A 25,568-nucleotide genomic window follows, 5' to 3' on the forward strand; every position below is an offset into this window, starting at 1 on the left:
AAACTATGCATATTTGTGACTGACGGCATGAGTGTCCAATAGAAAGCTGAACTAGTCAATCCGAGTCGGCCCGCCAGCCAATGGGGAGGATTCGGCAAGAGCGTTGACCCTGAGAAAGCCAGAGCCGGTTTGCAGGCAACGCTGTGGGGATCGGGCTTCCACTCCAGCGCAATCATGGTGAGATCGGGGAGTAAGGAAAGGAGTCTGGGATGGGAACTGAAAGCAAGGACGAGTAGTGCTTGGGTTCGGGACGGGGAGAGCCTGGTGGTCAGTAGAATGCACATGGGAGTACCGTGCAGATGAGTGCGGTTCCTGGGTGCCCCACCGGGCCCATCTCAGGGCTGGAGCTCCTGGCGTCCTGGCTCCTCCGGAGTGGAGGGCACGGGTATATGAGCTTTGGGGACCAGAACTGATGTGAAGGTTATGGTCCCACTTAGCTCCACGAACTGAGCCCCTTGATTTGTTTGTCCCCAGTCTATTATGTCCTATAATGGAGGGGCCGTCATGGCCATGAAGGGAAAGAACTGTGTGGCCATCGCTGCAGACAGACGTTTCGGGATCCAGGCCCAGATGGTGACCACGGACTTCCAGAAGATCTTTCCCATGGGTGACAGGCTCTACATAGGCCTGGCCGGCCTGGCCACTGACGTCCAGACAGTGTAAGTGTCTCCAGCCCCACCTTCACCCAGGTTTCTTCGTTGAGCAGCCCGATATCAGCCATCTGCCAAAAGCCACGATTGAGTGTGAGACTCAGCTGAACACCACAGCGTTACGGAGATGGGTCCTAACCTATGTTTTTCTGGCATTACCTTGTGCTCTGCTCTTTGTGAAGAAGCATTTTTGTTAGGGAGTCCCTTAATCACCGTCTTAATATTACTGGCGAGCCGTCTCATTCTGCAATTGAAAAAAAAATTGAGACCTTCCTTCAAGATGCACAGTAATGAACGTCAGCCAGAATCCTACTGTAGGTCTTTCTAAAGACCGTGGGCACTCGCTAAACCAGTAGGCGGCTGGCAAAGCAGACATACCGAACGATAACTAACCATGATGAGCTGTTGGGTTTTAACTGCCCACTTTACTTACCTAGTTGACAGTGCTTATGTGATTTGAGTGATGGGAGGGTCTGAGAGGGGAAACGGGTTGTCTGTGATGGCCCCAGTGTGCTGGTTCTGATCGCTGTGGTTGGTGGTGGGAACTTTAAAAACACAATTCATTGATTATTATTTTACGTGTATGTGTGTCTGTGCACCACATGTGTGCAGTGACTGCAGAGGCTAGAAGAGATTGTTGGACAACCTTCCCCCCCAGCAACCCTCATGACCCAGCTTGAATTACAGGTGGTTGTGAGCCACCATGTGGGTGCTGGGGATAGAAAGCTGGAAGAGCAGTCAGTGCTCTTCATGCCTGAGCCATCTCTCCAGCCTCTACATTTATTATTATTATTATTATCATTTTATTGTTTGTATGCCCGGGTTCCACAGCCCTGTGTGAAGGTCAGAGGACAGCTTGCAGAAGTTGGTTTTGCCTTTCCATCATGTGGTTCCAGGCATTGAGCTGCTTAGGCCTGGCGTAGGTGTTACTGCCCACTGACCCATCCCACCATCTCAAGGATGGGATGCTGTGAGTTGCTGAAGAAAGACTCATTCATTGATTCACTGAGCATCGAGGTCAAGAGTCAAGTCTTGCCCTGACCCCCAACCCTGGTACTAGAAATTGAAACCAGGATTTTGAAAGCTTAAGCACATGATATGCTATTGAGTTACATCCTCAAACCCAAGCCCTCATGTTCTGTATTGTTATTACTATTAATATCTAAAAGATTTATTTTATATGTATGGATGATTGACCACATGTCTGTCTGCGCACCAGCTTCATGTTGTGCCCCCAGGAGGCCAGAAAGGGGTGTTGGGTTTGCCCAGAACTGTAGTTGTGAGGTGCTTTGTAGGGGCTGGGAATTGAACTTGAATTTTGTGGAAGAGCAGCCAGTGCTCTTACCCATTGAGCCATCTCTCCAGTGCCTTTTTATTTTTTATTTATTTTTCTATTTTTTTTTTAATTTTTCATTTCCCACCCCTTTCCCTTCTCTCTCTTGCTTTGGCCTGGCTCGCTCCAACCATATATATTTTTTTTTTTAATTATTATTTTTTTTAATTTGTCATTACGGATGCTGCCAGGCGGTGGTGGCACAGGCCTTTAATCCCAGCACTTGGGAAGCAGAGGCAGGTGGATTTCTGAGCCAGCCTGGTCTACAAAGTGAGTTCCAGGACAGCCAGGGTTACAGAGAAACCCTGTCTTGAAAAACCAAAACAAACAAACAGAAAACAAAAAATGTGATTTAGAAATAGTGCCATTTCATATAAGAAACTGGCCCCGCTGGGCTTTGGATCTGTGGAGGATCCCGGAACTTTATGGTTACTGAGGGAACATGCGAACACACTAACATCTAGTCTAGTGCACAGCTGTGACATTTCACAAATAGTTCTTATTGTGGGCATGTTGTGACTGAAATTCGCAGTTAGGACTGGGACAGATGGTAATCTTTTTAATGTCAATTTTGAGGAGCTAAGACACACCCCTCAAAGGGGTTAGGGTTTTGAAGTTTGGAGAGGGCTTGGTGGAGTGTTGAATCTCAGGAAGCAGAGTCTAGAGGGAGAGTATGGGGGGCAGGCTGTGAGCTACACCTAGAAAACTGAACCTTTATTTGTAGTAGGGGACTAGGGAGAAGTCAGAAAAGGAGAGGAAAGGGAAGGCAATATGGCTTAGTGGGTAAAAGTGCTTGTGGCCAAGCCCGGTGACCTGAGTTCAATCCCTGGAATCCAGATGGTGAAAGGAGACTACTGACTCCCTCTACAGGTTTCCCTCTGACTGACCCATGTACGATGTGTTGCAAGCTTGTGTGCACATACTCTAAATAAAATAACAACAACCAGAAGAAGAGGTGGGGGGAGGGGGCAGAGAGGAGGGAGTGGAAGGGGAAAGGTTGTGTTAGGATTTCCCTGAGCTTGAAGCCTCAGCTGCAGCAGGTGGTAGCATCAGAGGAGACAGGAGGGAAGCTTGTCTGCCAGGGAGGGAAGCTTGCCTGTCACCCCAGGCTTGCTCAGCCACTCTGTCAGCCCTCCTTCACTATGGCCGACTGCAGAATCTTCTCACTAGGTTTGTCTGCTTACTGTGCACAGCAACTCCTGATTTATTAGACCTCGGTCTCCTTACCTATCAGAGATGAAATAAATTCACTCCCAAGACTTTGTTCCTGTGTCTTGGGAAGCCCTCTTTTGCTTAGTTGGTGTGGCGTTGGTTGGTTCTGTGCAGGGTCTATCCCAGAACCCCGAGGTGGCCTAGGGGACACAAGGTCATCCTTCCTAGGTACCTTCTCATCGGCAAGTGTGTTCCTTGGTAGGGACAGAATCGTATGTCCTGTGACTGCCACAGGTTGAAGACTGAGAGGACTTTAGCAATGACTCGGGCTATGTTCCTCCTTCCCCAGTGCCCAGCGTCTCAAGTTCCGACTGAACTTGTATGAGCTGAAAGAAGGTCGACAGATCAAGCCTTACACCCTCATGAGCATGGTGGCCAACCTCCTGTATGAGAAGCGGTGAGTGGGAATAAAGACCCGGTCCTGCGGGGCTCAGAGGCTTGGTTGACCCAGTGGTGTGGGGGATGCTGTGGGGAAGCTGTTCTATGATTCCCCACTTTCCTTTATTTCTCACCCTACTGTCCATCTGTCCCTCCCTCATTCCTGCTTGTTCTGGCTAGCCTGCAACTCCTCGCACACACCAGCCTGGCCCTGAGGTCATGGGGATGCTCTTCTGGCCTCTGCCTCACGAACACCGGCTCACAGGATCTGCCCTCCTGGTCCTTATTTGCAGCACACTGTCCTTATCATTATTTGCAGCACGCCGTCCTTATTTGATGCTCTGAGTTCCTGCCTCACAACCAGATAGGAACAAGAGGGCTGACGTCAGGGAACCCAGAGAGCCATGAACTCATTTGGAGCCCCACTAAAGAGTTCTGGAGTCTTGTTAGAGCTTTTCTCTCCACACTAGAGTCTAGGGATCCATGTGTTCATTTTTGCTTCATTTATTTTGTTCGATGTGTATGGATGTGCTCTTGTATTCACAACAGAAAGAGGGTCTCTGTAAACTGGAGTCGTAGGCAGTTATAAGCCACCATGTGGGTGCTGGGAACCAGACGCAGGTCTCTGTCCGGTCCCAGTGTGGTAGTTTTTATTAGTAAAGATACGCACCGCGGCCAGGATGAGCTGAAGGGAGGCCCGCAGGATGGGAGGTGAAATGTGTTTGTTGTTTTCTGTCTCTTATCTAATGTTGGTGCTCTTAACCTTTTATTCTAAACTCAGCTTAGGTTTATAGAAAGACTATTAACAGAAACAGCAACAGGGGCATGGTTGGAGAGATAGCGTAACTGCTGCTCTTGCTTGCGGAGTTTGGTTCCGTGGTGGCTCACAAGCATCTGTGATGGGATCTGATGGCCTCTTCTGTTGTGCATGAAGGCAGAGCACTCATATACATGAAATACATGAATGAATAAATAAATTAATTAAAAAATACATTCTTGGGATTAGACAAATGGCTCAGCAGGTAAGAGTTGTTATTTTTGTAGTAGACCGGGATTGAGTCTTAACACTCATGGGACAGCACATGACAGTCTGTGACTCCAGTTCTAGGAGGTCTGATGCCCTCTTCTGGCATCTGGGGACATTGTGATGCACATGTAGGCAAAACACCCATACACATAAAATAAAAATAAAAACAAGAAGTTCAAGGTCATCATATCTCTAGAGAGGATAATATAAATTTATAAAATTTCTTGTAGAAATTGGTGCTTACGAGGTTTGAAAAACTCAGGGTCATGATGTTCCTGGCTTCAGCACCCACACACATGTGCATAATTAAAAACTTAAAAATTTTTTTCTTTTCTTTTCTTTTTTTTTTGGTTGGTTGGTTGGTTTTTGAAACAGGGTTGAAAACAGGGTCTCTTTGTGTAATAACCTTGGCTGCCCTGGAACTCACTCTGTAGACCAGGCTAGCCTTGAACTCAGAGAGATCTACCTGTCTTTACTTCCCAAGTTTAAAGGTGTGTGCTACCCTCCCCCGAAGACTTACACACACACACTTAAAATAAAATTTTAATAAAAGAAACAACTTTGCATCAAAGAATCCTATTGGACCTGGGCATGAGGGCATGCACCTATCATCAGAGCACTGGGCAGTTAGAGGCAGGAGGATGCAGAGTTCAAAGCCTGGAAACATGGAAAATTGGAGGCCACCTGGCTCTGTCGGAGCCTGGCTGGGGCAGAGAAGCATCTCACCCTCTGTTGAAGTTGTAAGCTGGCCTGCGGAGACTAGATGGCGAGAAAAGAATGAAGCCAAGACAAATTTTTCTCTGATCAAGGCCCGCTAAGAGACTGTGCTTATAAGGGGGAAGGCCCATCTCCCCCCCCCCCCCCCCCCCCGTCCATTCTTGGTGCGGGGAGCCACCCCGTAGGCGACCTGCAGGATAGGATGTGTCTCTGCAATGTCTCTAGGGTCTCTCAGCAGGTAGCAGAGTCTCAGAGAAGTGCAGCGGTAGTTGACATAACAAGTTGGAAGGCTACACCTTATATTCAGTGGCAGCAAAGTCTGAATCAGCCTGCTTCAAGGATGGGGGAGGCTACAACCCTCCTTGATTCTCCTTGATGAGAGTCAGACTCTCCTCTCATTCTCACCCCTCCTGGCTCGTGGTGAGCAGCCTAGGCCTCCTACAGACTGGGCAAGTGTGCCTTAGCCTCCATCAGACTCCCTCCCACAACTTTTTCTTTTTCCTTTAAGTATTTATTTAGTGGTGTAGTGATGTAGGCTAAGCTTAGGGCATCATACCTTCTAGGCTAATGCTGAGCCATGAAGGTCCATTTTCAGTTGTAAATAATTTTTATAGTCTTCTTTTACTGAAGACCATGCTGTGAGTAATACTGGTAGCTGAGTGTAGCCCCCTGGAACTACATGGTGGAAGAAGAGCCAGTTTATGCAAGTTGTCCTAGGGCACGTGCGCGCGCGCACACACACACACACACACACACTCTTTTTGACCGCTGCGTAGCATATATATACACCTACATACACACACTCCAATTGTAAAAAGTGCTACAAGCCCAGAAGACACGTGGATAGTTCCTGCTGAGAGACTGGCCATTTGGTGTTGAACCTCTTTTGGTCTGCTTTGAGACAGGGTCTCTGTGTAGCCCTGGCTGAACTAGAAATCACTATACAGGCCAGGCTGGTCTCGAACTCAGATGTCTCTCGTTGGACTCAGGGAGTCTCAGCTTGGACTTGAACATCAAGATCTCTGGAAGTTTTGTTTGTAGTCCAGGTTGGCGTCCAGTGTGATTCCCCCAACTTCTTGAATACTAGGATTACAAATGTGTACCACCATATCAGGCCAAGCTTTAATTAAAAAAAAAAAAAAAAAATATATATATATATATATATATATATATATATATATATATATATATATATATATATTTATTTTATGTGAGTACACTGTTGCTGTCTTCAGACACACCAGAAGAGGGCATCAGATCCCATTACAGATGGTTGTGAGCCACCATGTGTTTGCTAGGAATTGAACTCAGGACCTCTAGAAGAGCAGCCAGTGCTCTTAACTGCGGAGCCATCTCTCCAGCCCAAGTTTTAATTTTTTAAAATTGTTTTTGCAATAGTGGAGCTCAAATGCAGGTCTCCATGCATGCTAGGCATGTGCTCTGCCACTGAGCCACACTCTAGCCCTGTCTCAAATCCTTTTTTTTTTTTTCTTTTTAAAGATTTATTTATTTATTTTATGTATGTGAGTACATTGTAACTGTACAGATAGATGGGGTTGTGAGCCTTCATGTGGTTGTTGGGAATTGATTTTTTAGGACCTCTGCTCACTCCAGTCAATCCCTGTTGCTCTGGCCCAAAGATTTTTTTTTTTATTGTAGCTGACTTCAGACTCCCCAGAAGAGGGCGTCAGATCTCATTACAGATGGTTGTGAGCCACCATGTGGTTGCTGGGATTTGAACTCAGGACCTTTGGAAGAGCAGTCAGTGTTCTTACTCTCTGAGCCATCTCGCCAGCCCTCAAATCCTTTTTCTATCTTTTTGTTTTTTGGTTTTTGTTTTTTGTTTTTGCTTTTTGAGACAGGGTTTTTCTGTGTAGCCCTGGAACTCACTTTGTAGACCAGGCTGGCCTCGAACTCAGAAATCCGCCTGCTTCTGCCTCCCGAGTGCTGGGATTAAATGTTTGCGCCACCATGCCCAGCTCTTTTGTTCTTTTGTGTGTGTGCTAAATCCTTTTTTTTTTAAACTTGTTTATTATATGTAAGTACATTGTAGTTGGCTTCAGACACCCCAGAAGAGGGCGTCAGATCTCATTACAGATGGTTGTGAGCCACCATGTGGTTGCTGGGATTTGAACTCGGGACCTTTGGAAGAGCAGTCAGTGCTCTTAACCGCTGAGCCATCTCACCAGCCCCTAAATCCTTTTTCTAAAGAGGTAGAAGTATAAATGTGCAGAATGAGTGCAGTCCTGGTTGGATCAGTAAGGAGATTGAGAAGGCAGAATTCTCAAAGAAACTGGGAAGGGAGGGAGAACCAGGAGGAGGAGAGGTCAGAGAGGAGGGTGAACACATCTTAGACATTGCCAGATGCCAGGAGAAGGGGAACGGGCTGCACAAAGCCGGCCCCTCCCTTGTCTGAACGGGCATGTGTGAAAGCCAGTGCTTTGCATTCTGGACTCTCACCCCGGCCACAGGTTCGGTCCCTACTACACAGAGCCTGTCATTGCTGGCCTGGACCCGAAGACCTTCAAGCCCTTCATTTGCTCTCTGGACCTCATTGGCTGTCCCATGGTGACTGATGACTTTGTAGTCAGTGGTACCTGCTCCGAACAAATGTATGGGATGTGTGAGTCTCTCTGGGAGCCCAACATGGTAAGTTATTAACAGCAGGGCTGGCCTCTGTATCCCCGCCATCAGAGACAGATGTGTTTGTGCAGCAGGAAGTGGAGAGGAAGGTGTGGCAAGCAAGCCAGCCACGGCTGCTGCTCCATTGGAGGGCTCCATCTGGGTGGGCTGGCAGCGAGAACAGCTTCTTACCCACCCTGGCCACGTTGACTACAGCATCACGCTGGATTTCCAGGTTCCTCCCCCGTGACAGGCAGCACCAGAGTGAGCCTGGATTGCTGGTCTGAATTAGGAACTGTTATTTTTTAGTACCCTTGGCTGCCCTGGAACTGATTCTAGACCAGGCTGGCCTTGAACTTAAGAGATCCGCCTGCCTCTGCTTCCCGAGTGAGTGCTGAGCAGAAGCCTTGCTCTGCCTCCATTTACCTCAGCTGTGAATGGGAATACAGCCACGCCCCAGAGGGAGGCGCCCTTTAGGCTCATGGGAAGCCAGGTTAAAAAGTGACTTCACCGGCTTACTGCCATTAACCAGGCAGACATTCTTGCTTAGAGGAGCAAGAGGAAAAAGCTGGCCCCAGACAGGCAAAACAGCGTGTACTGAGGTACAGTAGGGCCAGAAATGTCCAGTCTGGTGAGAGTGTCTGTAGTGGGAGAATACGTGTGGCGAAATGAGGCTGGCGAAGGGGAGGGAACCTTGAAAACCATACCATGTTTAAATGCTTGCCTTCCGTGGATGGAACCTGAGGGACCCCGGCTGCAGCTGGTGTGGCGAGCTGGTCCTGACTGAGGGGTGGTTGGGGGCAGCCAGAGTCAAGGTGCGAAGTCAGAGTGGAGAATTCAGGAGAAGGCAGGTTTGAGGGGAGGGCTTGTAAGGTTGGGTGGGCGTGTGGGATGGTCTCCGGCTGCTGAGAAGTAGGGCAGAACCCAGTGGAGTCTTCACTTTACAGAGGGAGTGGAGGCTCTAACAGGATATAATGACACTTACCCAATGTCACACTTTCAGGTTTGAAGTGTTTTCTGTGTCCTGTTTCTTCCCAAGTAAGGAGCTGAGAGGTTCCTATAGCCAAGGAACCGTCTCTCACTGCAGACGGCAGGGCTTAGAGCAGGGCAGCCAGAGTCCAGGACATAAGAGGGTGGAGGAGCCAGAATGTGTCCCGGATCTGATCGCTTGACTCTGTTGGCAGGATCCAGAACACCTGTTTGAAACCATTTCTCAGGCCATGCTGAACGCGGTGGACCGGGATGCCGTGTCGGGCATGGGCGTCATCGTCCACGTCATGTGAGTATGGGTTGGGAGAACTCAATAAATACTGGACAGATGCAGTGTCCCCTTCCCCACAGCACCGCTGACCCTCCTCGGGTGTGAGATCAGAGAAGTGCCCCCGAAGCAGAGCCTGGTGACTGACTGCAGCCAGGTGGCAGGACACTTGTATTCTCAGCACTGGGGAGGCTGAGGCTAGGGGGTTTTGAATTCAAGATTAGTTTGAGGAAGAAGGAAGGAGAGAGCAGACAATAGGCCTGCTTTACTAAGGTAGGCCTCGGGTGACACTCTGTGACTGAGTCTCCTGACGGTGGACATTTCTTTCCTTCCCTAACAGTGTCCCCAAAGTTTCAGGGGTGATGATGGGCAGCAACTTCCCGCAGATAGAGTGGCTTAGGGCTCCCCAGCGTCCCTGCACCCTCCAGTCTGCAGCCCAGAACTCTGTGTGTGTGTGTGTGTGTGTGTGTGTGTGTGTGTGTGTGTGTGTGTGTATGTGTGTCTCACATTCCAGTCTCTAGCCAGACCTGAGCTACCTACTGCCCTCTCCCTGTTTGAGGCTGTCATTTCCTCGTGGGTCCTGCTTACTGACCATGAAAAGCAGAATTGAGCCATCCAAGGGTTTTGTGTCTTCTGTAGTGAGACCAGGTGCTTATTACACTTGCTCTGTAGGCCTGGGGTCTCCGCTCTTTGGAGGGTGTCTCAGTCTTCCCCAACTATCTGCAGCAAAGCTCCCTGCCCCCGTCTGTCCTGCTCTCAGAACAGGCTGTCAGGTAACAGACTCTTGGTCGCCAGCAGCCTTTCCCTTCACAGCTGAGGCTCAGAGGAGAGGCAGACAGGAGAGACAGTAGACGTGACTCTGTGACTTTTCTCTCTTGACAGTGAGAAAGACAAGATCACCACCAGGACGCTGAAGGCCCGGATGGACTAACCTGTGCTCTGGTCCCATCTCCCTTTTGTTTTTCTTTTTAATAAAATTGCCTTTCTTTCATGCCTGCCTGCCTGCCTTTGTTTCTGCAGCTTTGTCCCCATCAGGGAGAGTCCAGTACAGAGCGAGCAACTTTATCTCAGTTGTCTTTGGTCCCATCCTACCCCCACTCCACCCCCTTTTGTGGTGCAGGGAATTGAACCTGGGCCCTCCGACACACTGAGCACACATTCTCTACTGAGCTACATCTCAACCCTGTGTTTCCTTTTGGACTTGCCCTTGCTGCGTTGGCACACCTGGGGCCCCCTACTAGGCACCAGTGGATGCCCTCGCTACGCTGGGCTGTGCTGTGCAGAGCAGGCTGGGCTGCTGTGCAGAGCGTGCCTTACCTAACGTAGAACTCAGTCATTGTGAGCCAAGGCAGTTAAGAGCAGCCTTAGATGAAAAGCACCCATACACGTGTCTAAATCCGCTTGCTAAGTGGTGGTGTGCAAGGAGATAAGCCCATGTTCCAATTGTCCCCAAACCTGGGTCCCTCTCATTCAGCTCAGCTGGCAGTCTCCCAGTCTTCCAGTGCCTCAATGGGATTTGGCCAAGGACTGGTGAGTGATCTAGGTCAGTGTTGTTTATCTTTGTCTTCAGTTCATCACTTTGGCAGGGAGAGGTGGGCGTGCTCGCCAAGCTGATTTCACTGACCACCGAGAATACTGTCTGGCACACTCTAACCTGCAGTAGATCCAGTACGTGGATGTCTGCATGGTTCCCGGTAGCCTCTGAATGTTCTGCGGGCCCATTCAAACTGATTCCTATTGAAAATAATCTTTTTGTGGTGCTGGGGGAATCAAACCCAAGGCTTTCAGTATTAGGCAGTATTCTACCACCAACCACAGCCCAGGGCGTCCAGGCTCCAGGGACCTTCCTACCTATGCTTTGCGGACTGGGTTAGAGATCCACACAGGCCTGGGGTGGGGGGGGGGAATTTGAAATTTTTGTTTTTTAGCTTTATGAATCAGAAGGTCTGAGATGAGCTAAGTTTTGTTTCTGAATCTCAGCTGCCACTGACATAGATGGTCCAAGTCTACACTGAGAGCTACTAAAAATTTTTTTAAAAAGATTTATGTGTATGAATACGCAAGTATGCCTGTGGCCAGAAGAGGGCATCAGATTCCATTACAGATGGCTGTGAGCCACCATGTGGTTGCTGGGAATCAAACTCAGGACCTATGGAGGAGCAGTCAGTGCTCTACTCCTCCCTGCCTTTTTGGTGTGTGTGTGTGTGTGTGTGTGTGTGTGTGTTTCTGTCTGTCGGTCTGTCCTGGAAATGGAACCCAGGACCCCGCACATGCTAAGTGCTGTACCACTGAGATACACCGTCCAGCCCAAGTACTAGCCTTTAAAGTACAAGTATATAGATGGATAGCTGAAGGCTCACAAGGATGCTGTATTCAAAGCTACACAGGCAGTTGGGATACATGGCTCCTAGGCACTGTCTATGCACAGCTGAAGGGAGGAGGGGGCCGTGGCACATGGTAATATTATCTTGTGGGCAGGCTGCCCAGTGCTGTGAGGTCAGTATTGCTCAACAATTGCACCTCAGAACGGACTGCTGCCACACTGCTGCTCCAAACCATATACTGATTTTTGCCTCTAAAACTGGGACAAAAACATTCTAATTCTGAAGGAGGGTGGGTTGCATCTCAAAGGACTCACATACCAGATGTACACAAAGCTTTTCGAGTTTTATTTTGTCCTCCCATTTGGAGATTCTTTTTTAACATGCATGCATTTTAAAACAGTAACAGAGGCTCGAACTGTTCAGAGCAGACATTAGACAAGCACAGGGGTGAAAATTCCTATTTTTAAAAAAATGGAGCTTGCAGCCGGAAATGGACAAGTCACATGTGGTGGGTAGAACTTTAATCCTGCGGGCCCAAAGATGACTCTAGATTTCATTCACATTTCGTGTGTGCAATGTTCTGACCAGCCGCTGAGATGTGCTAAGCAGATGGTCCCCCTAAATGTATGGGCTCCCACCTTGAAAAATGGCTGTGGGCAAGGGACAGGCTCTTCGGGTGTCCTCAGCCTCTTTCCTGGTGACTCAACCTGAAGGACAGCTACGTCTCACTTCCCCTTGGTGACACTCATCCTAAGTGGCACACTTCAGAGGACTGGGACCACGGCTGGCAGATTTTGGCTAGCTGTCTAAATGTGTTTCCCTTTGAGACCCCCTACCCCCACCCCACCGGCCATTACTGCTGGTGAGGTCTCTAAACTTGGGAAACCACAAGGCCAGAGCTCTGAGGGCTGTCTCGGTGCACTGTCCTTTCTGCCCGAAATACTTGAGTCGGTCAAGCACTAGAAACAGCTAATGGTTTTTCCCTCTCAACCTGAATTGTTAAAAAGACAACTGGGGTTGGGGTGGGGTGGGGTGGGGGACTGGCTACTGAGAAAGTCCTGGGTCTTTGGTCCACCTCCCCAGGGAGGCCTGGCACATGGTGAAGGGGGGAAGTCTCGACAGGAGTCCAGTCTCTCCTCCCTTGAGCACTGCTAGGGGACCTGTTCAGGCCTAAAGCCCAGGACTGAGAAAAGTGATTTTGGGGGGAGGGGGGTAAGGAGGGGGACAGCTGCCTGGGGGTGGGGTGGGGGACTATAGTGCCACTGAGAACAGCCTGGGGGCCACTCATGGCGCCAGCCACAGACCAGTAACCCCTGAGCTAGATAAGGATTTAGCACTGCAGCGGAACTGAACCGCACTCCTGGCGCTGCCCTGCAGACTGGGAACACGGCCTGAGGCCACTGCTTGGTGTCAGAGTGTTCATAGTATCCCTTGTGTCAGCTGGATGCGAGACATATTTTCTCAGTTCCACAGTTTCCACAGAAGGAATGGGGACTGGCTGCCACACAGTAATCGGGAGGGTAAGGGCCTGGGAATGGAATCCCCCCCTTTCCCCGCATCCAGACCTCACCCAGTTGTCCAGGACTCTATTCTTAAATGTCTATTTCTGGAAGACCCAACATGATTCTGGATGCCATAAGACAGTCTGGCTGTTCTTCACGGCCCTGAGGAGTCAAGCTAAGGGTCTTGTCTTCCCCTTGGCACCTGCTGCCCAGAGCGTGACTGGTGGGACTCAGGAAGAGGGGAGCAGATAAATGGGGGGAGGGGGTTATGTGGAGATTGAAGCCAAATAGCACATCTTTGTCACAAAGAGAAAGAAAACTTGTCTGAAATGAAGATAAATAGCTTTTAAACACACGAATGAATGCCAAGGAATCAGAAAGTCAAACCTCAGGGTTTTGAAGATGGCGCAGAGAATGACCTAAAAAACAAAACAAAACAAAACAAAAAAACAACAAACCTAAAATCCACCAAACCACAGCTTGAATATTTTGACCCACTCAACAATACTGTCAGGAAAACAGAGAGCTTGAAACAGAAAGCTACCTCTCAAAATTGTAAACAATATACAACGAAACGAAATAACCCCCCCCCCAAATCCCACCGTTAACCCAGTTAGCCGGCTGCAAACACACAACAGGATCAGCCAGGAGCTTCGACTTCCAAGCCTGGGGCAGATCCAGAGTCCTTACTCTTGATTGTGAGGTGAGAAATCAAGTCCAGACATTATTCCTACGTAACCCCTCTCCTACATTAAAATCCTTTCTCCTCGAATCACATGGTTTCTGAGTCCTTCCCCAAGTCCCCCGTGGTTCTGCCCACCAGAACCTTACCTGGTTCTCTTCCTGGGAAGGAGTGGGCCCCCACCTGCCTCACCCAATTGGCAGCCCCAGAGAAGCCCAAGACTGCCATCTTGCTTTTCCTGTCTTAGTTCAGTGCAGGGATAGGGAGGACACGGCACAGTGGCCACTCCCCAGCTCCCCAAGCTGAGCTGGGCCAGTTTGGGGGGCAGGCGTTGGGAATCATCTATTCACCCACGACAGCTTCACAAACCAGCTTCACATCTTTGGGGTTATCTACAAAAATCCATCTCATCCTAAATTCCGGATTCCTCCTGAGGGAGCTGGGAAGAGGTAGGGAGTTTACCTCCTCCAAGGGCAGGCCGGCGAGACCGTTTTGTTTTTCTTCCTGGCAACCACTTGCTCTGGTGGCATCAGAATGACTTGTGTAGCTCCCTTCTGAGGCCCTGGGCCAGAATCCTGAAGGAGGCTGCGGGCTGTCACTCTTTCCAAGGAGGACCGGGGGCAGATCCCAAGTCCAGAAAGAGTGAGGGTGACAAGGAAAATCCGTCAGCCCTGGGGCTGGGGGATGGGCAAAGCCCCGTGTCAGGCCTCCAAACAAACAGGCTTTCCTGGGGTCACCTCCTCAGGTGACTCAGGCAACCTCAGGTGGAGCACCTTGCTGGCTAAAGCTGTCCAGGTGAGAAGTCACAGGCACAGGAGCCAGACACACCTGCACGGCGGGCCAGGCTTGGAGTGGCAGCTCTGCGATGAGCTCTGCATTGACCATTTGCCAGTTACAGGCGACTGCACCCAGAGGTCAGTAGTTAGGATATGGAGGGTGCATACGGGCCCGGTTTACACATCTTAGTTTCTGGGATTTTCCCAAAGGGAAACAGTCATCGAAACACAGGGGCCCCAATAAATGCCACGATGCTTGATAGTTCCTCTGGAGCCGGTGGGTGGCGGCCTTGACAGACATCAGAATTCCACTCAGAGGCGCAGGTGGCCGGGGTGGTGATCTCTGGGTTCTTTGAGAACCGGCTGTCTGAGGGCTGCTTCCTGGTCATTCACCGTCTCATGAAGACGAACCTGTTCCCCTCTGAGGCCTCTGACTCCGGTCCAAGGCGTCAGGGTCAACCTGCCATGTTCTTCTGTGAGGATGGGGTGAGGGAGCCAAGGTTTCACTTGGCTCCAAGGTGGAAGCATGAGGGGGGGAGGGGTGATGCACAATACTCCAGGAAATAAAAGAGTCCATCTAGGTGAGAACAAACCGTGGCTGACTGAGGTGTCTGAGCAACTGCTCTTCTCGTCCCTTGTGCTGGCCTGAACTGAAGGGAACTGAGAGCCTGACAGGAAGAGGGAGGGCCCCGAGGGTGATGACATACAGCATTAGAAAGAGCAATCCTGGAGCAGTGAATTGAAGAAACAAACCCAAAGAAACCCACAAAGTCAACTCCAGCTCCCGGGTATCATAGGTTACGGAGATACCGAAGAGGAAACCCTGTTTTAACCAGGGGCAAAAGAGGCGGATCGAGGGTGCTCGGGAAGTAAGGCTGCATCCTGTGAGCACGTGCAAACAGCCCGTCCCCTTCTTCCTTCAGGTCACAGGCTGCAGTCCCTTAACTAAAGCCCTCGCAAGCCCCCACTCTGCTCCCCACCCTCCCGGCCCAGATATACCCTCTCCCTCTCCCGATCCCCGACCCCTGGTCCAGCAGTCTGGCTCTGGCAGAAGGCAGAGATGATTACGTCAGGATGTTGGACATGAACTCGTTGAAGCGTTTTGAGTACTGCTCCGGGTTCACAGTGGAGATCTCAGCCCCTGCCTGGAACACACAAGACATGGACTTGGGTCAGAGGTTCAAGCCTGACCAGAAGCCCAGGAGGTGACAGCTGAGAGGCATGGAGTCTGCTGGGGCTTTTCTATTTATTGTTTAGAAAACAAACAAACAAACAAACAAACAACAACAACAACAAAAACCACTTAATTTTAAGACTACTGGTTCTGGTTCTCAACCTTCATGGTTTTGGGTGTGGCCAGTGCTGACTGAATTTAGTCTTCCTGCCTCAGTCTCACAAGCACTGGTGTGTCATTAGACAATGAGCCTGTCATTCAGCACCAAGGATCACCAGGCTGGGCAGGCCACCTAAGGAAGTGGCTTGTATGTCACATCAGAGCTCTCTGGGGCTCTCCTCTGACTGACACACTCACTTTAGAAGTAGAAAGACAACGTAGAGGTGGCACAAAGGTCCTGGCCTCTGTGGGGGACAGTGTGTGGGGAGCCCGGTCTGTGGGGAGCACTGTGCGCGTGTAAACAAAGCTATTCTTGGCTGTTCAACAAGATGTGCAGCGCCCAGCAGCCCCCGGGGGAAGGCAGCCGGCAGCTCAGGCCCAAAGGCCAGACAACTCCTGGGAAAACCAAGGTGTGTTTATCACCTGGCCAGGCTGGGCAGAGATGGAAACGCAGGCAGACAAGGGAAGGCAGCGGGGTTGCTCTCCGACGCAACTGGGGAGAAGGGCACGGGCACTTCCCCAGAGCACCCTCTGGGCGCTCTGAGAGGGGCACAGATGTACTGCACTAGGCTGGGCCCGGAGGAGGCTGGGAACCCACTCACCCCATGTTTCACCGTTTTGGCGGCGTGTGCAGCTTTCTTCTTAGCGTCATAGGGTGTGAGGATGTCAATGATGGCCATGAAATAGACCTCCTTCTTAGGGGCACCTGCACAGAGAGGATAAAACGTGTCTGGGGCACAGCCATACCTCCTGGGTCCCAGGTTCAGCATCCCTCTGTCCTTTCAGAGTCAGGGAGCAGAAGGTTCCTTATAATCCTGTCTCCTCCAAACTTTGGTCGCTGTAGGACCAAAGCAGCAATGCACAAGGGTCTGTCCTTCCCGTGAGCTATGCATTATCATCCAAGACAGCCAGAGAGGTGACATGAGAGGACTGGCGAGAAGGAACCCCAGGAACCCCAGGTTCCAGTCCCCTCAGGGTGGCCGGAGATGGTAAATCACCCGTGAATGAGGTGGGGATGCAGACAACCCCCCCCCCCAATTGCAACAGTGAGCAGAGCACTCGGGGCTGGCTGGGCAGAGCGGCACGAGCTCTTACTTTCATGGCTTTTCATGGCATAGACGTCCACAGAGGGGTCGAACTCTCCTGGGCCGAAGAACCGGGGGAAGCTCAGGAGGTTGCCAGGGCTGTCTGGAGGCGTGCCATAGGAGCAGAGCAGGCTGCCACCCACCCCATCATTCTCGCATTCCTCCTCCTCCGCTCGCTCTTCCACCTCCATCTCCTCCTGCTCTGCCCGGTCCACGTCGTGGATGCCCACCAGGAGACTGTAATCCATGATCTTCAGCTGGGCCAGGAACTAGAAAGAAGCGAACGGACCAGTGAGAGGTTTATATGGGATGCCCCCCCTCCCCCCACATCTGGAAAGGGAGGAAGCAACCCATTCAACTCCTCCCCACTCGGGCTTTAAAAGTGCAGCGGGAGTAGTCTCCACCACGAGAGTGGTGTCTGAGGCGAGGCAACTGCTCAGCAGGGCAAGGAGGTATAAGGCTGGCGGCAGGGTGGCAGGACTCCCTGAGGCTAGGCACAGGGCTGTGGCTACAGGAAGAAGAGCAGCCAGACAGGCACAGGCTGTAGGGTAAAGATCAAAGTACCTGCTGCCAGAGAGTCTGAGGAACGCAGCATGACAGCATGCAGCACCAGGGAAGATGGAGAGACTGACACCACACAGCCATTCCTCTCAAGCCACCACTCCCAGGTGCCTCTGAGCCCAAGGCCAATAGAGCAGGCTGGCCAGGCTAGCCTTAAGGGGGTTTGTTTGTTTGTTTGTTTTGTTTTGTTTTTAAACTGGGTGTGGTCATGCACAAATTTAATCCCAGCACTTGGAAGGCAGAGGCAGGCAAATTTCTGAGTTCGGGGCCAGCCTGGTCTACAGAGTGAGTTCCAGGACAGCCAGGGCTACACAGATAAACCCTGACTCGAAAAACCAAAACAACAAAAACAAAACAAAACAAAAAAGATTTTTTAAAAATTTTCATTTAATATATAACACTCTGCTGGAGAGATGGTTCAGTGGTTAGAGAGCGCTGGCTGCTCTTCCATAGGACCTGGGTTCAGTTCCCAGCACCCACATGAGGCAGCTTACAACTGCCTGTAACTCCAGCTCCAGGAGTTCAAACATCCTCTTCTAGTTTCCACAGGTACCTGCACAAACTTGGATACACAGAGATAGGCAACACACACTCGCAAGCACATACAAACACACACCACAAAAACAAAACAACAACAAAAATAAAAAAACAGAAAGGCAACCCCAGCCCACCACTCTTTGCTGAAGATCAAAGGAAGCCATGTCGGGCAGAGAATTCTGGACCCTCCCCACTGGGGAAGGAGTGAGTCAGAGCCAGGGAACAGCTGGTTGGAGGACCACAACAGCTGGTTTCCTGTCACTAATGCTATATGCCCTTCCACTGTGGGAGCTGTGTGTGTAAAATGTCTAGTAAAAACAGTCCACTCTGGGCTCCAAACGCCCCACCTATAAAATGTTAGTGGAGGTTTGGGAGAGAATGAATGGCCCCTACGGGCTCATATATTTTCATGCTTGGTCCCCAGCTGATGGAACTGCTTGGGAAGGATTAGGAGGTGTGGCCTTATTGGAGGAGGGGTGTGGCTGAGGTAGGCTTTGAGGTTTCAAAAGACTGGGCCACTCTCGGGCTGGTGAGATGGCTCAGTGGGCCACTCTCATCATATGCTCTGCCTCCTGCCTGCAGGCAGCTGTGAGCTCTCCGCCTGCCGCCATGCCTTCTTTCCGCCATTACAGGACTCTCTAGCCCTCTGGAACCAGAAGCCCAATTACAGGCTTTCTTTTCTCCATTGCCTTGGTCGTGGTGTTTTTGTTTTTGTTTTTGTTTTTGTTTTTTCGAGACAGGGTTTCTCTGTGTAGCCCTGGCTGTCCTGGAACTCACTCTGTAGACCAGGCTGGCCTCGAACTCAGAAATACACCTGCCTCTGACTCCCGAGTGCTGGGATTAAAGGCGAGCACCACCACGCCCAGTTGGTCGTGGTGTTTTATCACAGCCACAGAAAAGTAAAACTAAGACAGTGTTGCCCAACCATACAGGTTTTAGGCAAGGCTCACACCGACACCACTCTCTCAGCTAGGAACAGTGAGTTCCACTCTCTGAAGGCTAACAAGGCTCCTGGTCGGCAAACAGGGTGAAGACAGAGGTTAGAGGATACCTCAACGTCCCGCTTCAGTTTTTCCAGGAAGTTCTTTTTGCTCTCTTCTCCCACGTGCAGCTTCTGCCCTTCGTTGAGGAAGTCATTATCTTTGAAAGTTGGCAAGTCCTTAGCCTGGGAGGGCAACAGCATAGTCAAGTTAACTCACTTGGGCTAACTCGCTCAGGTTAACTCACTCAACCAGGAAGCATGACCTGGCCGTCTGCTGGGAGCAGTGTGCAGAGAGGGGAGTGATCCTTAACACAGATGCACAGCGTCAGAGAGGCGAGTGTGAGACAGGTAATGACAGCAATCGTGACGTGTACTGGACACTGAGTAACCCCTCCTGCTGAGCCTTGGCCGAGCTTAGGGAACTACTGACTGGCTCAGGCTGGACACGGACACCTTCTCCATCCCAACAGAACCACAAAGAACCCAGCGAAGGCAGAAGCCAGTGCTGAGTGTGCCAAGGGCAGGCAGGACTTAATGACGCAGAACCTTCTATGTTGATATGCCTGGGAGCTGGGCTGGGGGTCACAGAGGGGACATGACAGATGGCCAACAGAAGGTGTCACCGGGCAAGCGACCTTTTCACATACCTTTTCCTTGTCACTGGCTTCTCTGGCAACAGTGGAACCCTGGAGGGACAAGAGACACCAGAAGTCACACTGATGCAAACTCCTTTTGCAGATACACATGTGTGTAACATACAAGTACGTGTGCATAGGGGCCAGAGGCTGACAGCAGGTGTTTTCCTCTCCTTTTTTTTTTTTTTTTTTTTTTTGGCTTTTTGGCTTTTTGACACACAGGGCTTCCCTATGTAGCCCTGGCTGCCCTGGAACTCACTATGTAGACCAGGCTAGCCTCCAACTCACAGGGACCTGCCTGCCTCTACCTCCCAAGTACTAGGTTCTCTGTCCACTTTTCATGTGTGTGTGGGGGGGGGGGGTGCGGGGGGTGCGGGGAGGACCGGCCAGCAAGCCCCAGTGACCTTCCTGGTTTTGCTTCCGAGTACTGGCATCAGAAGTGAACAGCCCGATGCCTGCCGTTTTTCTTGGGTGCTCCGGACAGCACATTGCCCTTCAGGATTTCACAGTGAGTGCTTTACCCACTGAGCCATCACCCTAGTCCCAGGGGCAAACTCCTTTGAGCAAGCAAATGTACACTAGATACAGTTAAGGGGTACATGGATGTAGTCTGGTTAGCATCTTAGAGGAGTTGGAAGGCAGCCATAGCCACTCTAGCACGGCCATTTCTTGAACTGACTATGACTAAAAGACATGGCAGATGCTCAGTCAACAAGACTGCCCTGGATAGCTCAGTCCCCACTCTCATGGGCCTTTCTGTACAGCAGTGGCCAAGTCATTGTTGCCACGGGGCTACATGGCACAGGAAGAAGACACACTAGGCATGAAGCCCAGGCCTGGACCTGGACTGGGGGGTGGGGGGGGTGGCCACGCCTACTTCTAGAAGGGAGGTAGGAAGTGATTAGTTAGGGGAAAGAGGAGGTGTGGAGCACAGGGCTGATGGGAGGGACAATGCAGACAGTATATATGCGATCCTGGCTAGGGGCAGGAGACAGACTGTGTGGCTGCAGCAGAGGGAGGGGACAGGATGCGAGGTGACAGAAATCAGGAAGCCTGGCTCAAGAACAGCAGAGGCCATGGACCCCAGTTCGTAGCCTTAGACACATCCTTCTTGGTCTACAGAAACACATCTGTGCAGTCACTGCACGGAACTGGACAAAAGCCAGCATGTATGCATCGGCACAGCCTGCCCCTCGGCGTGCACACCCCACAGACAGGGACTGCAGCGCATCAGCTGTCTCAGATCCTATAACCAGGGCTTAACTAACCTCTTTATTACCGTCACCTTGACTTCAAATAGCGAATCTACAATAATCAGGCACATCAACTCTGGAGTTCTTCCTCCCACTGGAAGGTGTGCTTCCCCACTCCCAGTACATACAGCTAGAGGAGCAGCCTCTCCCAGCCACAAGGAGAGCGGTGGACCCACACAAGAACACAGAGCCTTTTACCTTCAGGTCGTATTTGCGATGCACAGTAAGCCGATGACTGAATACATTCCTGGTGACCACCATGTAGGTTTCCACCCCATCCACGGTCAGGCGGTACATGCCCAGGAACTGTGGCAAGAGGGTATTGCCGTGACATTCCACTATGAACTAGAATGGAGAAGGGAAGCGAGGAGGGCTAAGGGACGCGAAAGCACCCAGGACACCTGGACTCTCCCAGGCTAAGATGCTCTCAGACATTCTATCATTAGACTTGTGGGGTTTTGTTTTGTTTTGTTTTGTTTCATTTGTTGTTGTTGTTTTTTATTTTTTTCAGACAGGGTTTCTCTGTATAGTCCTGGCTGTCCTGGAACTCACTCTGTAGACCAGGCTGGCCTGGAACTCAGAAATCTGCCTGCCTCTGCCTCCCAAGTGCTGGGATTAAAGGCATGCGCCACCACTGCCCAGCTAGACTTGTGGTTTTTAAAACAGGCTCTACAGGAGCTCGGGAGATAGATACCTCAGTGGTTAAGAGCACTGGCTGGGGCTGGAGAGATGGCTCAGCGGTTAAGAGTACTGTCTTTTCTTCCAAAGGTCCAGAGTTCAATTTCCAGCAACTACATTCTGGCTCACAACCATCTGTAATGAGATCTGATGCCCTCTTCTGGTGTCTGAAGACAGTGACAGTGTACTCATACACAATAAATAAATAGATAAATAGACAGATAGACAGATAGATAGATAGATAGATAGATAGATAGATAGATAGGTAGGTAGGTAGGTAGGTAGGTAGGTAGGTAGGTAGGTAGGTAGGTAGGTAGGTAGATAGCACTGGCTGTTTTTTTCTAGAAGACTAGGAGAACTGAATGCCTCCAAATCCACAACCCTGCCTACGTTGTGGATTAAAGTCCAGGACTTCTGCTCTAACATCGAAGATCAGGAGTTCTCTTTACCAGGCCTCTCTGCCTGGTTAGCAGGTGCAATGGTTAACTTCGATGGTAACTTAACTGGTCTGGAAGCATCTACGAAAGAACTAGAGGTGGCTCAGCGGCGGCTAAGAGCATTTGCTCACGTCCAGAGAACCTGATTCAATTCCCAGCACCCACATGGCAGCTCACAACTGTCTGCAACTCCAGTTCCAGGGGTCTGACACTCACTCCTGGCCTCTCTGGGCACCAGGCGCACATATGGTTCATATACAGATAACAGTGCATAGACGCATATGTAGGTAAAACACCCACACACATAAACAAATTAATTTTTTTTAAAAAGTACCTAAGAGGCTAGTACAACACACCTAGGGACATAGGATAGATATTCCACAGCCATGAGGACATGAGGGCGGTCCTAAGAGATGATTTGATCTTCTGATGAACCATGGTATGAGGCCATTATTGGCAAGTGGGAAAGGTAGAAGGTGGAGGCAGCTAGAGGAAGCAGTATCTGGAGCATGTTCCCGGGAGCTGTGTCCTCTAGCCACTTCCTACACATCCTTTCTCTGCTCCTAGCCTGCCTCTCCCTCACTACGCGCTCCCAGCACCGTGACACTCTCCTCAAGTGGGACTGAGATCTTCAAAACCACAAGCCAAAGCAGATCGATCCTTCCCCCCTTTTATTTTTTAATTACACTTGATTGGTTAATTTTACGTGGTACTACATGCTTGTGGAAGTCAAAAGACACCTTGCAGGAACCAGTTCTCTCCTTCAACCCTGTGGACTGAATTCAAGTCATCAGGTATGGTGGGTAGACTGGATGAGAACGGCCTTCGCGGGCTCAGCTGTTTGGACACTTGGTCCTCAGCTGGTAGCATTGAGTGGGTAGCTTTAGGAGATGGGGCCTTGCTGGAAGAAGTATGTCACTGCAGGGGGGCTTTGAGGTTTCAAAGCTACACACCAGTCCCAGTTTGCTCTCTTGGCTTCCTGCTTTCAGTTCAAGATGTAAGCTTTCTTTCGGCCTGCAACTCTACTCCACTATCATGGATGCTAACCCCTTGGAACTGCAAGCCCAAATAAATTCTTCTAAAAGGTGTCTCAGTCATGGTGATTTTCCACAGCACTAGAAAAGTATCTAACAGATCAGCGGCAAACACCCTTGCCCACTGAGATGTCGCATAGGCCCCCAATTTTTTAATTCTCTGAGCTGTTTCTGTCAGGTGTTTTGCCACAGCAATGAGAAAAGGGACCAATGTACAAGGAAATGCCTGCCACTACCAGAGTAGACCTGGCCTCCCCGCCAATCCCTGCTGCTGCAGCTCTCTCTTTCCCTCTCCCAACCCATTCTCCACAGCCCAGGCCTGTGACTCCTCATAGCTGCAGGCATTACACAGCCCGGGCGTGGGCCTCCCCATACCTGGTGGTATTTCTTTAGGATGTTGTGCATCTCGGCCACATCCTCACTTGACACAGTCTTGATGACGAAACGCCGGTCATAGGTGGTGAGGAAGCGAGTGCCACACCTGCCCTGGCTGTCACTGTTGATAGGTGCACTGCGTGTCACTGAATTCTGAGGGGTCCAAACAGAAGCAATTGATTTTGATGAGAAACACAGTTTGTTTGTTTGTTTGTTTGTTTGTTTGTTTGTTTGTTTCCCTTCTCTTTCCCACAGTGCTAAGAGGTGAACTCAGGGCTTTGTGCATGCTGGAGAAGCACCCCCCTGCTGAGCTACCTCTCCATCCCTAAGATCCTGGCTTCAACTCAGAACTTCTACAGACAGACAAACACCGAGGCAGAGGTGCCCAGGGTGGACGTCTCCTAGCCCCTTTTTTCTTAGGGTGTTCATATCCCTGGCTGCAGTGCTTCTCCAGATAACCAGAGCTGCTCCGACCTTTGACCTCAGACGAGGCTCTGTGTTTGATGTGTGACACGTCTGTTCTCACCCCCAGAGCTGCTCTCGAAACTAGAACCGCCTCAGTGTGAGGTGACCGAGTTCTCATCTTGACCCTCACAAGCAATATGGCCTCAAGCGAGCTGCTTAAAGTTTCGACACTCGGGACACAGGGAGACAGACCAAGGGGACCACTGAGTCTCTTGGGTAACAGAACTTAGGAAAGATTCAAAAGGCCCAGCTCAGGGAGCCACGGGCATGGATGCCTCTTTCCTAGGTATTGATCCCATCACTTGAAAGGATGATGTCATCTCTCTTGCCAGTGCCTCCCTTGGGTGGGCCTGCCTCATCTGTGCATGTCGGAAGGCAATGAGAGGGGCCTGTGCTTCCGTCTCTCGTCCTCTGTCCCCCGCTATGCTCAGAGAAGCCCAGAGAGGGTGAGACATGTATATAGACAAGGGCATGTGGACTTCAGGAGGTAAGATGCAGGGGTGATCCTGCTGCCCAGGTTACTAAAATCACACCCGCTGGGACCTGTTCCCAGGGAGGTTCTTTGCCCAACCTTCCCCAATCTCATGAAGTCCTTCTTGGTCACTTAATACAACCTCACAAAACCTTCTGGAGGGGCCGGAGAGATGGCTTAGTGGTTTGAAACATCTATTCCCAGCACATAACAGTAACTCCTACTCCAGGGGAATCCGATAGCTCTGAGTGCCATGGCACTGGCTCACACATACCACACACAGACACACCCGTAATTAAAAATAAAATGACTTAAATATAAAGGCCAGGTTTGATGACACACATCTTGAATCTCAGTACTCAGGAGATAGAGACATGTGGATCTCTGTGAATTCAAGGTTAGCCTGGTCTACATAGCAGGTGCCTGGTTAGTCAGAGCTCCATGATAAACTCAAAAGACAAATGAGCAACAGCAACAACAACAACAATAACAACAACAACCCCATGGGGAACCAGCACTCTCTTCCCAGGGGCAGCAATACCAAGAGGTCGGGAGTGCTGGCATTCAGTAGTAAGGGTGCTAAATTAAAGAAGCCTGTCCTATAAGTCCCCAGCCCAAAAAAGGTGAGTAGGCTGTGTCAACCAGGTGTCCTCTCTCCCTGCCTGGCCCTGTAACAGTAAGCCAGGTGAGGATTGATACACAGCCCTGCCGCCTGCCTTGTGTGCAGCATCTGGGACTCCCGAGCACTTTGAACACATGAGCTAAGCGTCCCCTCCCTGAACAGCAGCCTTGTTGCCCTCATTTCAGCCTTGAGCACGTCATGTGCCCAAAAGGCTATTAGAGGCAGGATGCAGACACGGAGAGGATGTGGTGAGACAGCCCAGGGACAGGGGACAAACCACAGGGGAAGGAACAGAGCCAAGCCACTTGGGGTGGCAGAAATGGCAAGACATTTTCAGAAAAGCAGACTCCATTCAGGTTATGACTGGGTTCAGGGTTTGCTCTCAGCAGAGGAGCTGGAGGCGACCTCAGGACTTCTCAGCCATGGACCTTTCCTCCGGCTTAGGTCCGTCGCAAGCCTGGCGTGTGCTCTCCCCTCCTTCCTCAGGACACTAATAGCTGCCTGTGTGGCCTCCTGAGTGGGGGGAGGGGAAGGGAAGGCTCTCATCTCCAGACCCTGTGAATTCTAGCAGGTTCACAACAGAGCTTTCTGGGGTTTAGGCACTTGTTTTTGATCCCG

The 25,568-nt window shown here is 50.6% G+C and overlaps 2 protein-coding genes across 3 annotated transcripts in view; one reads left to right on the plus strand and one right to left on the minus strand.

Annotated features, from left to right (window-relative positions):
• The first annotated feature begins 120 nt into the window (after positions 1–120).
• Positions 121–10,187, plus strand: Psmb3 (proteasome (prosome, macropain) subunit, beta type 3). The gene is made up of 6 exons (NM_011971.4): positions 121–177; positions 475–659; positions 3,485–3,592; positions 7,789–7,966; positions 9,124–9,218; positions 10,080–10,187. The coding sequence occupies exons 1-6, from the start codon at positions 175–177 to the stop codon at positions 10,126–10,128; spliced, it is 618 nt and encodes a 205-aa protein (NP_036101.1). The 5' UTR covers positions 121–174; the 3' UTR covers positions 10,129–10,187.
• A 1,656-nt stretch (positions 10,188–11,843) lies between these two features.
• Pip4k2b (phosphatidylinositol-5-phosphate 4-kinase, type II, beta) overlaps positions 11,844–25,568 on the minus strand; it is a 29,548-nt gene continuing 15,823 nt past the window's right edge. Inside the window, exons 4-10 of one of the 2 annotated variants that reach the window (NM_054051.1) lie at positions 23,392–23,544; positions 21,066–21,212; positions 19,627–19,665; positions 19,049–19,162; positions 16,910–17,168; positions 16,417–16,520; positions 11,844–15,626 (exon numbers count right to left, since the gene is read on the minus strand). In NM_054051.1, the coding sequence (NP_473392.1) occupies positions 15,546–15,626; positions 16,417–16,520; positions 16,910–17,168; positions 19,049–19,162; positions 19,627–19,665; positions 21,066–21,212; positions 23,392–23,544 (897 nt within the window). In that variant the 3' untranslated portion in view covers positions 11,844–15,545. The remainder of the gene's footprint in view (positions 15,627–16,416; positions 16,521–16,909; positions 17,169–19,048; positions 19,163–19,626; positions 19,666–21,065; positions 21,213–23,391; positions 23,545–25,568) is intronic. The other variant, XM_030245466.1, reaches the window with a different exon arrangement.

The sequence above is a fragment of the Mus musculus genome, chromosome 11 (assembly GCF_000001635.26).
Source record: "Mus musculus strain C57BL/6J chromosome 11, GRCm38.p6 C57BL/6J".
NCBI lineage: Eukaryota > Metazoa > Chordata > Mammalia > Rodentia > Muridae > Mus > Mus musculus.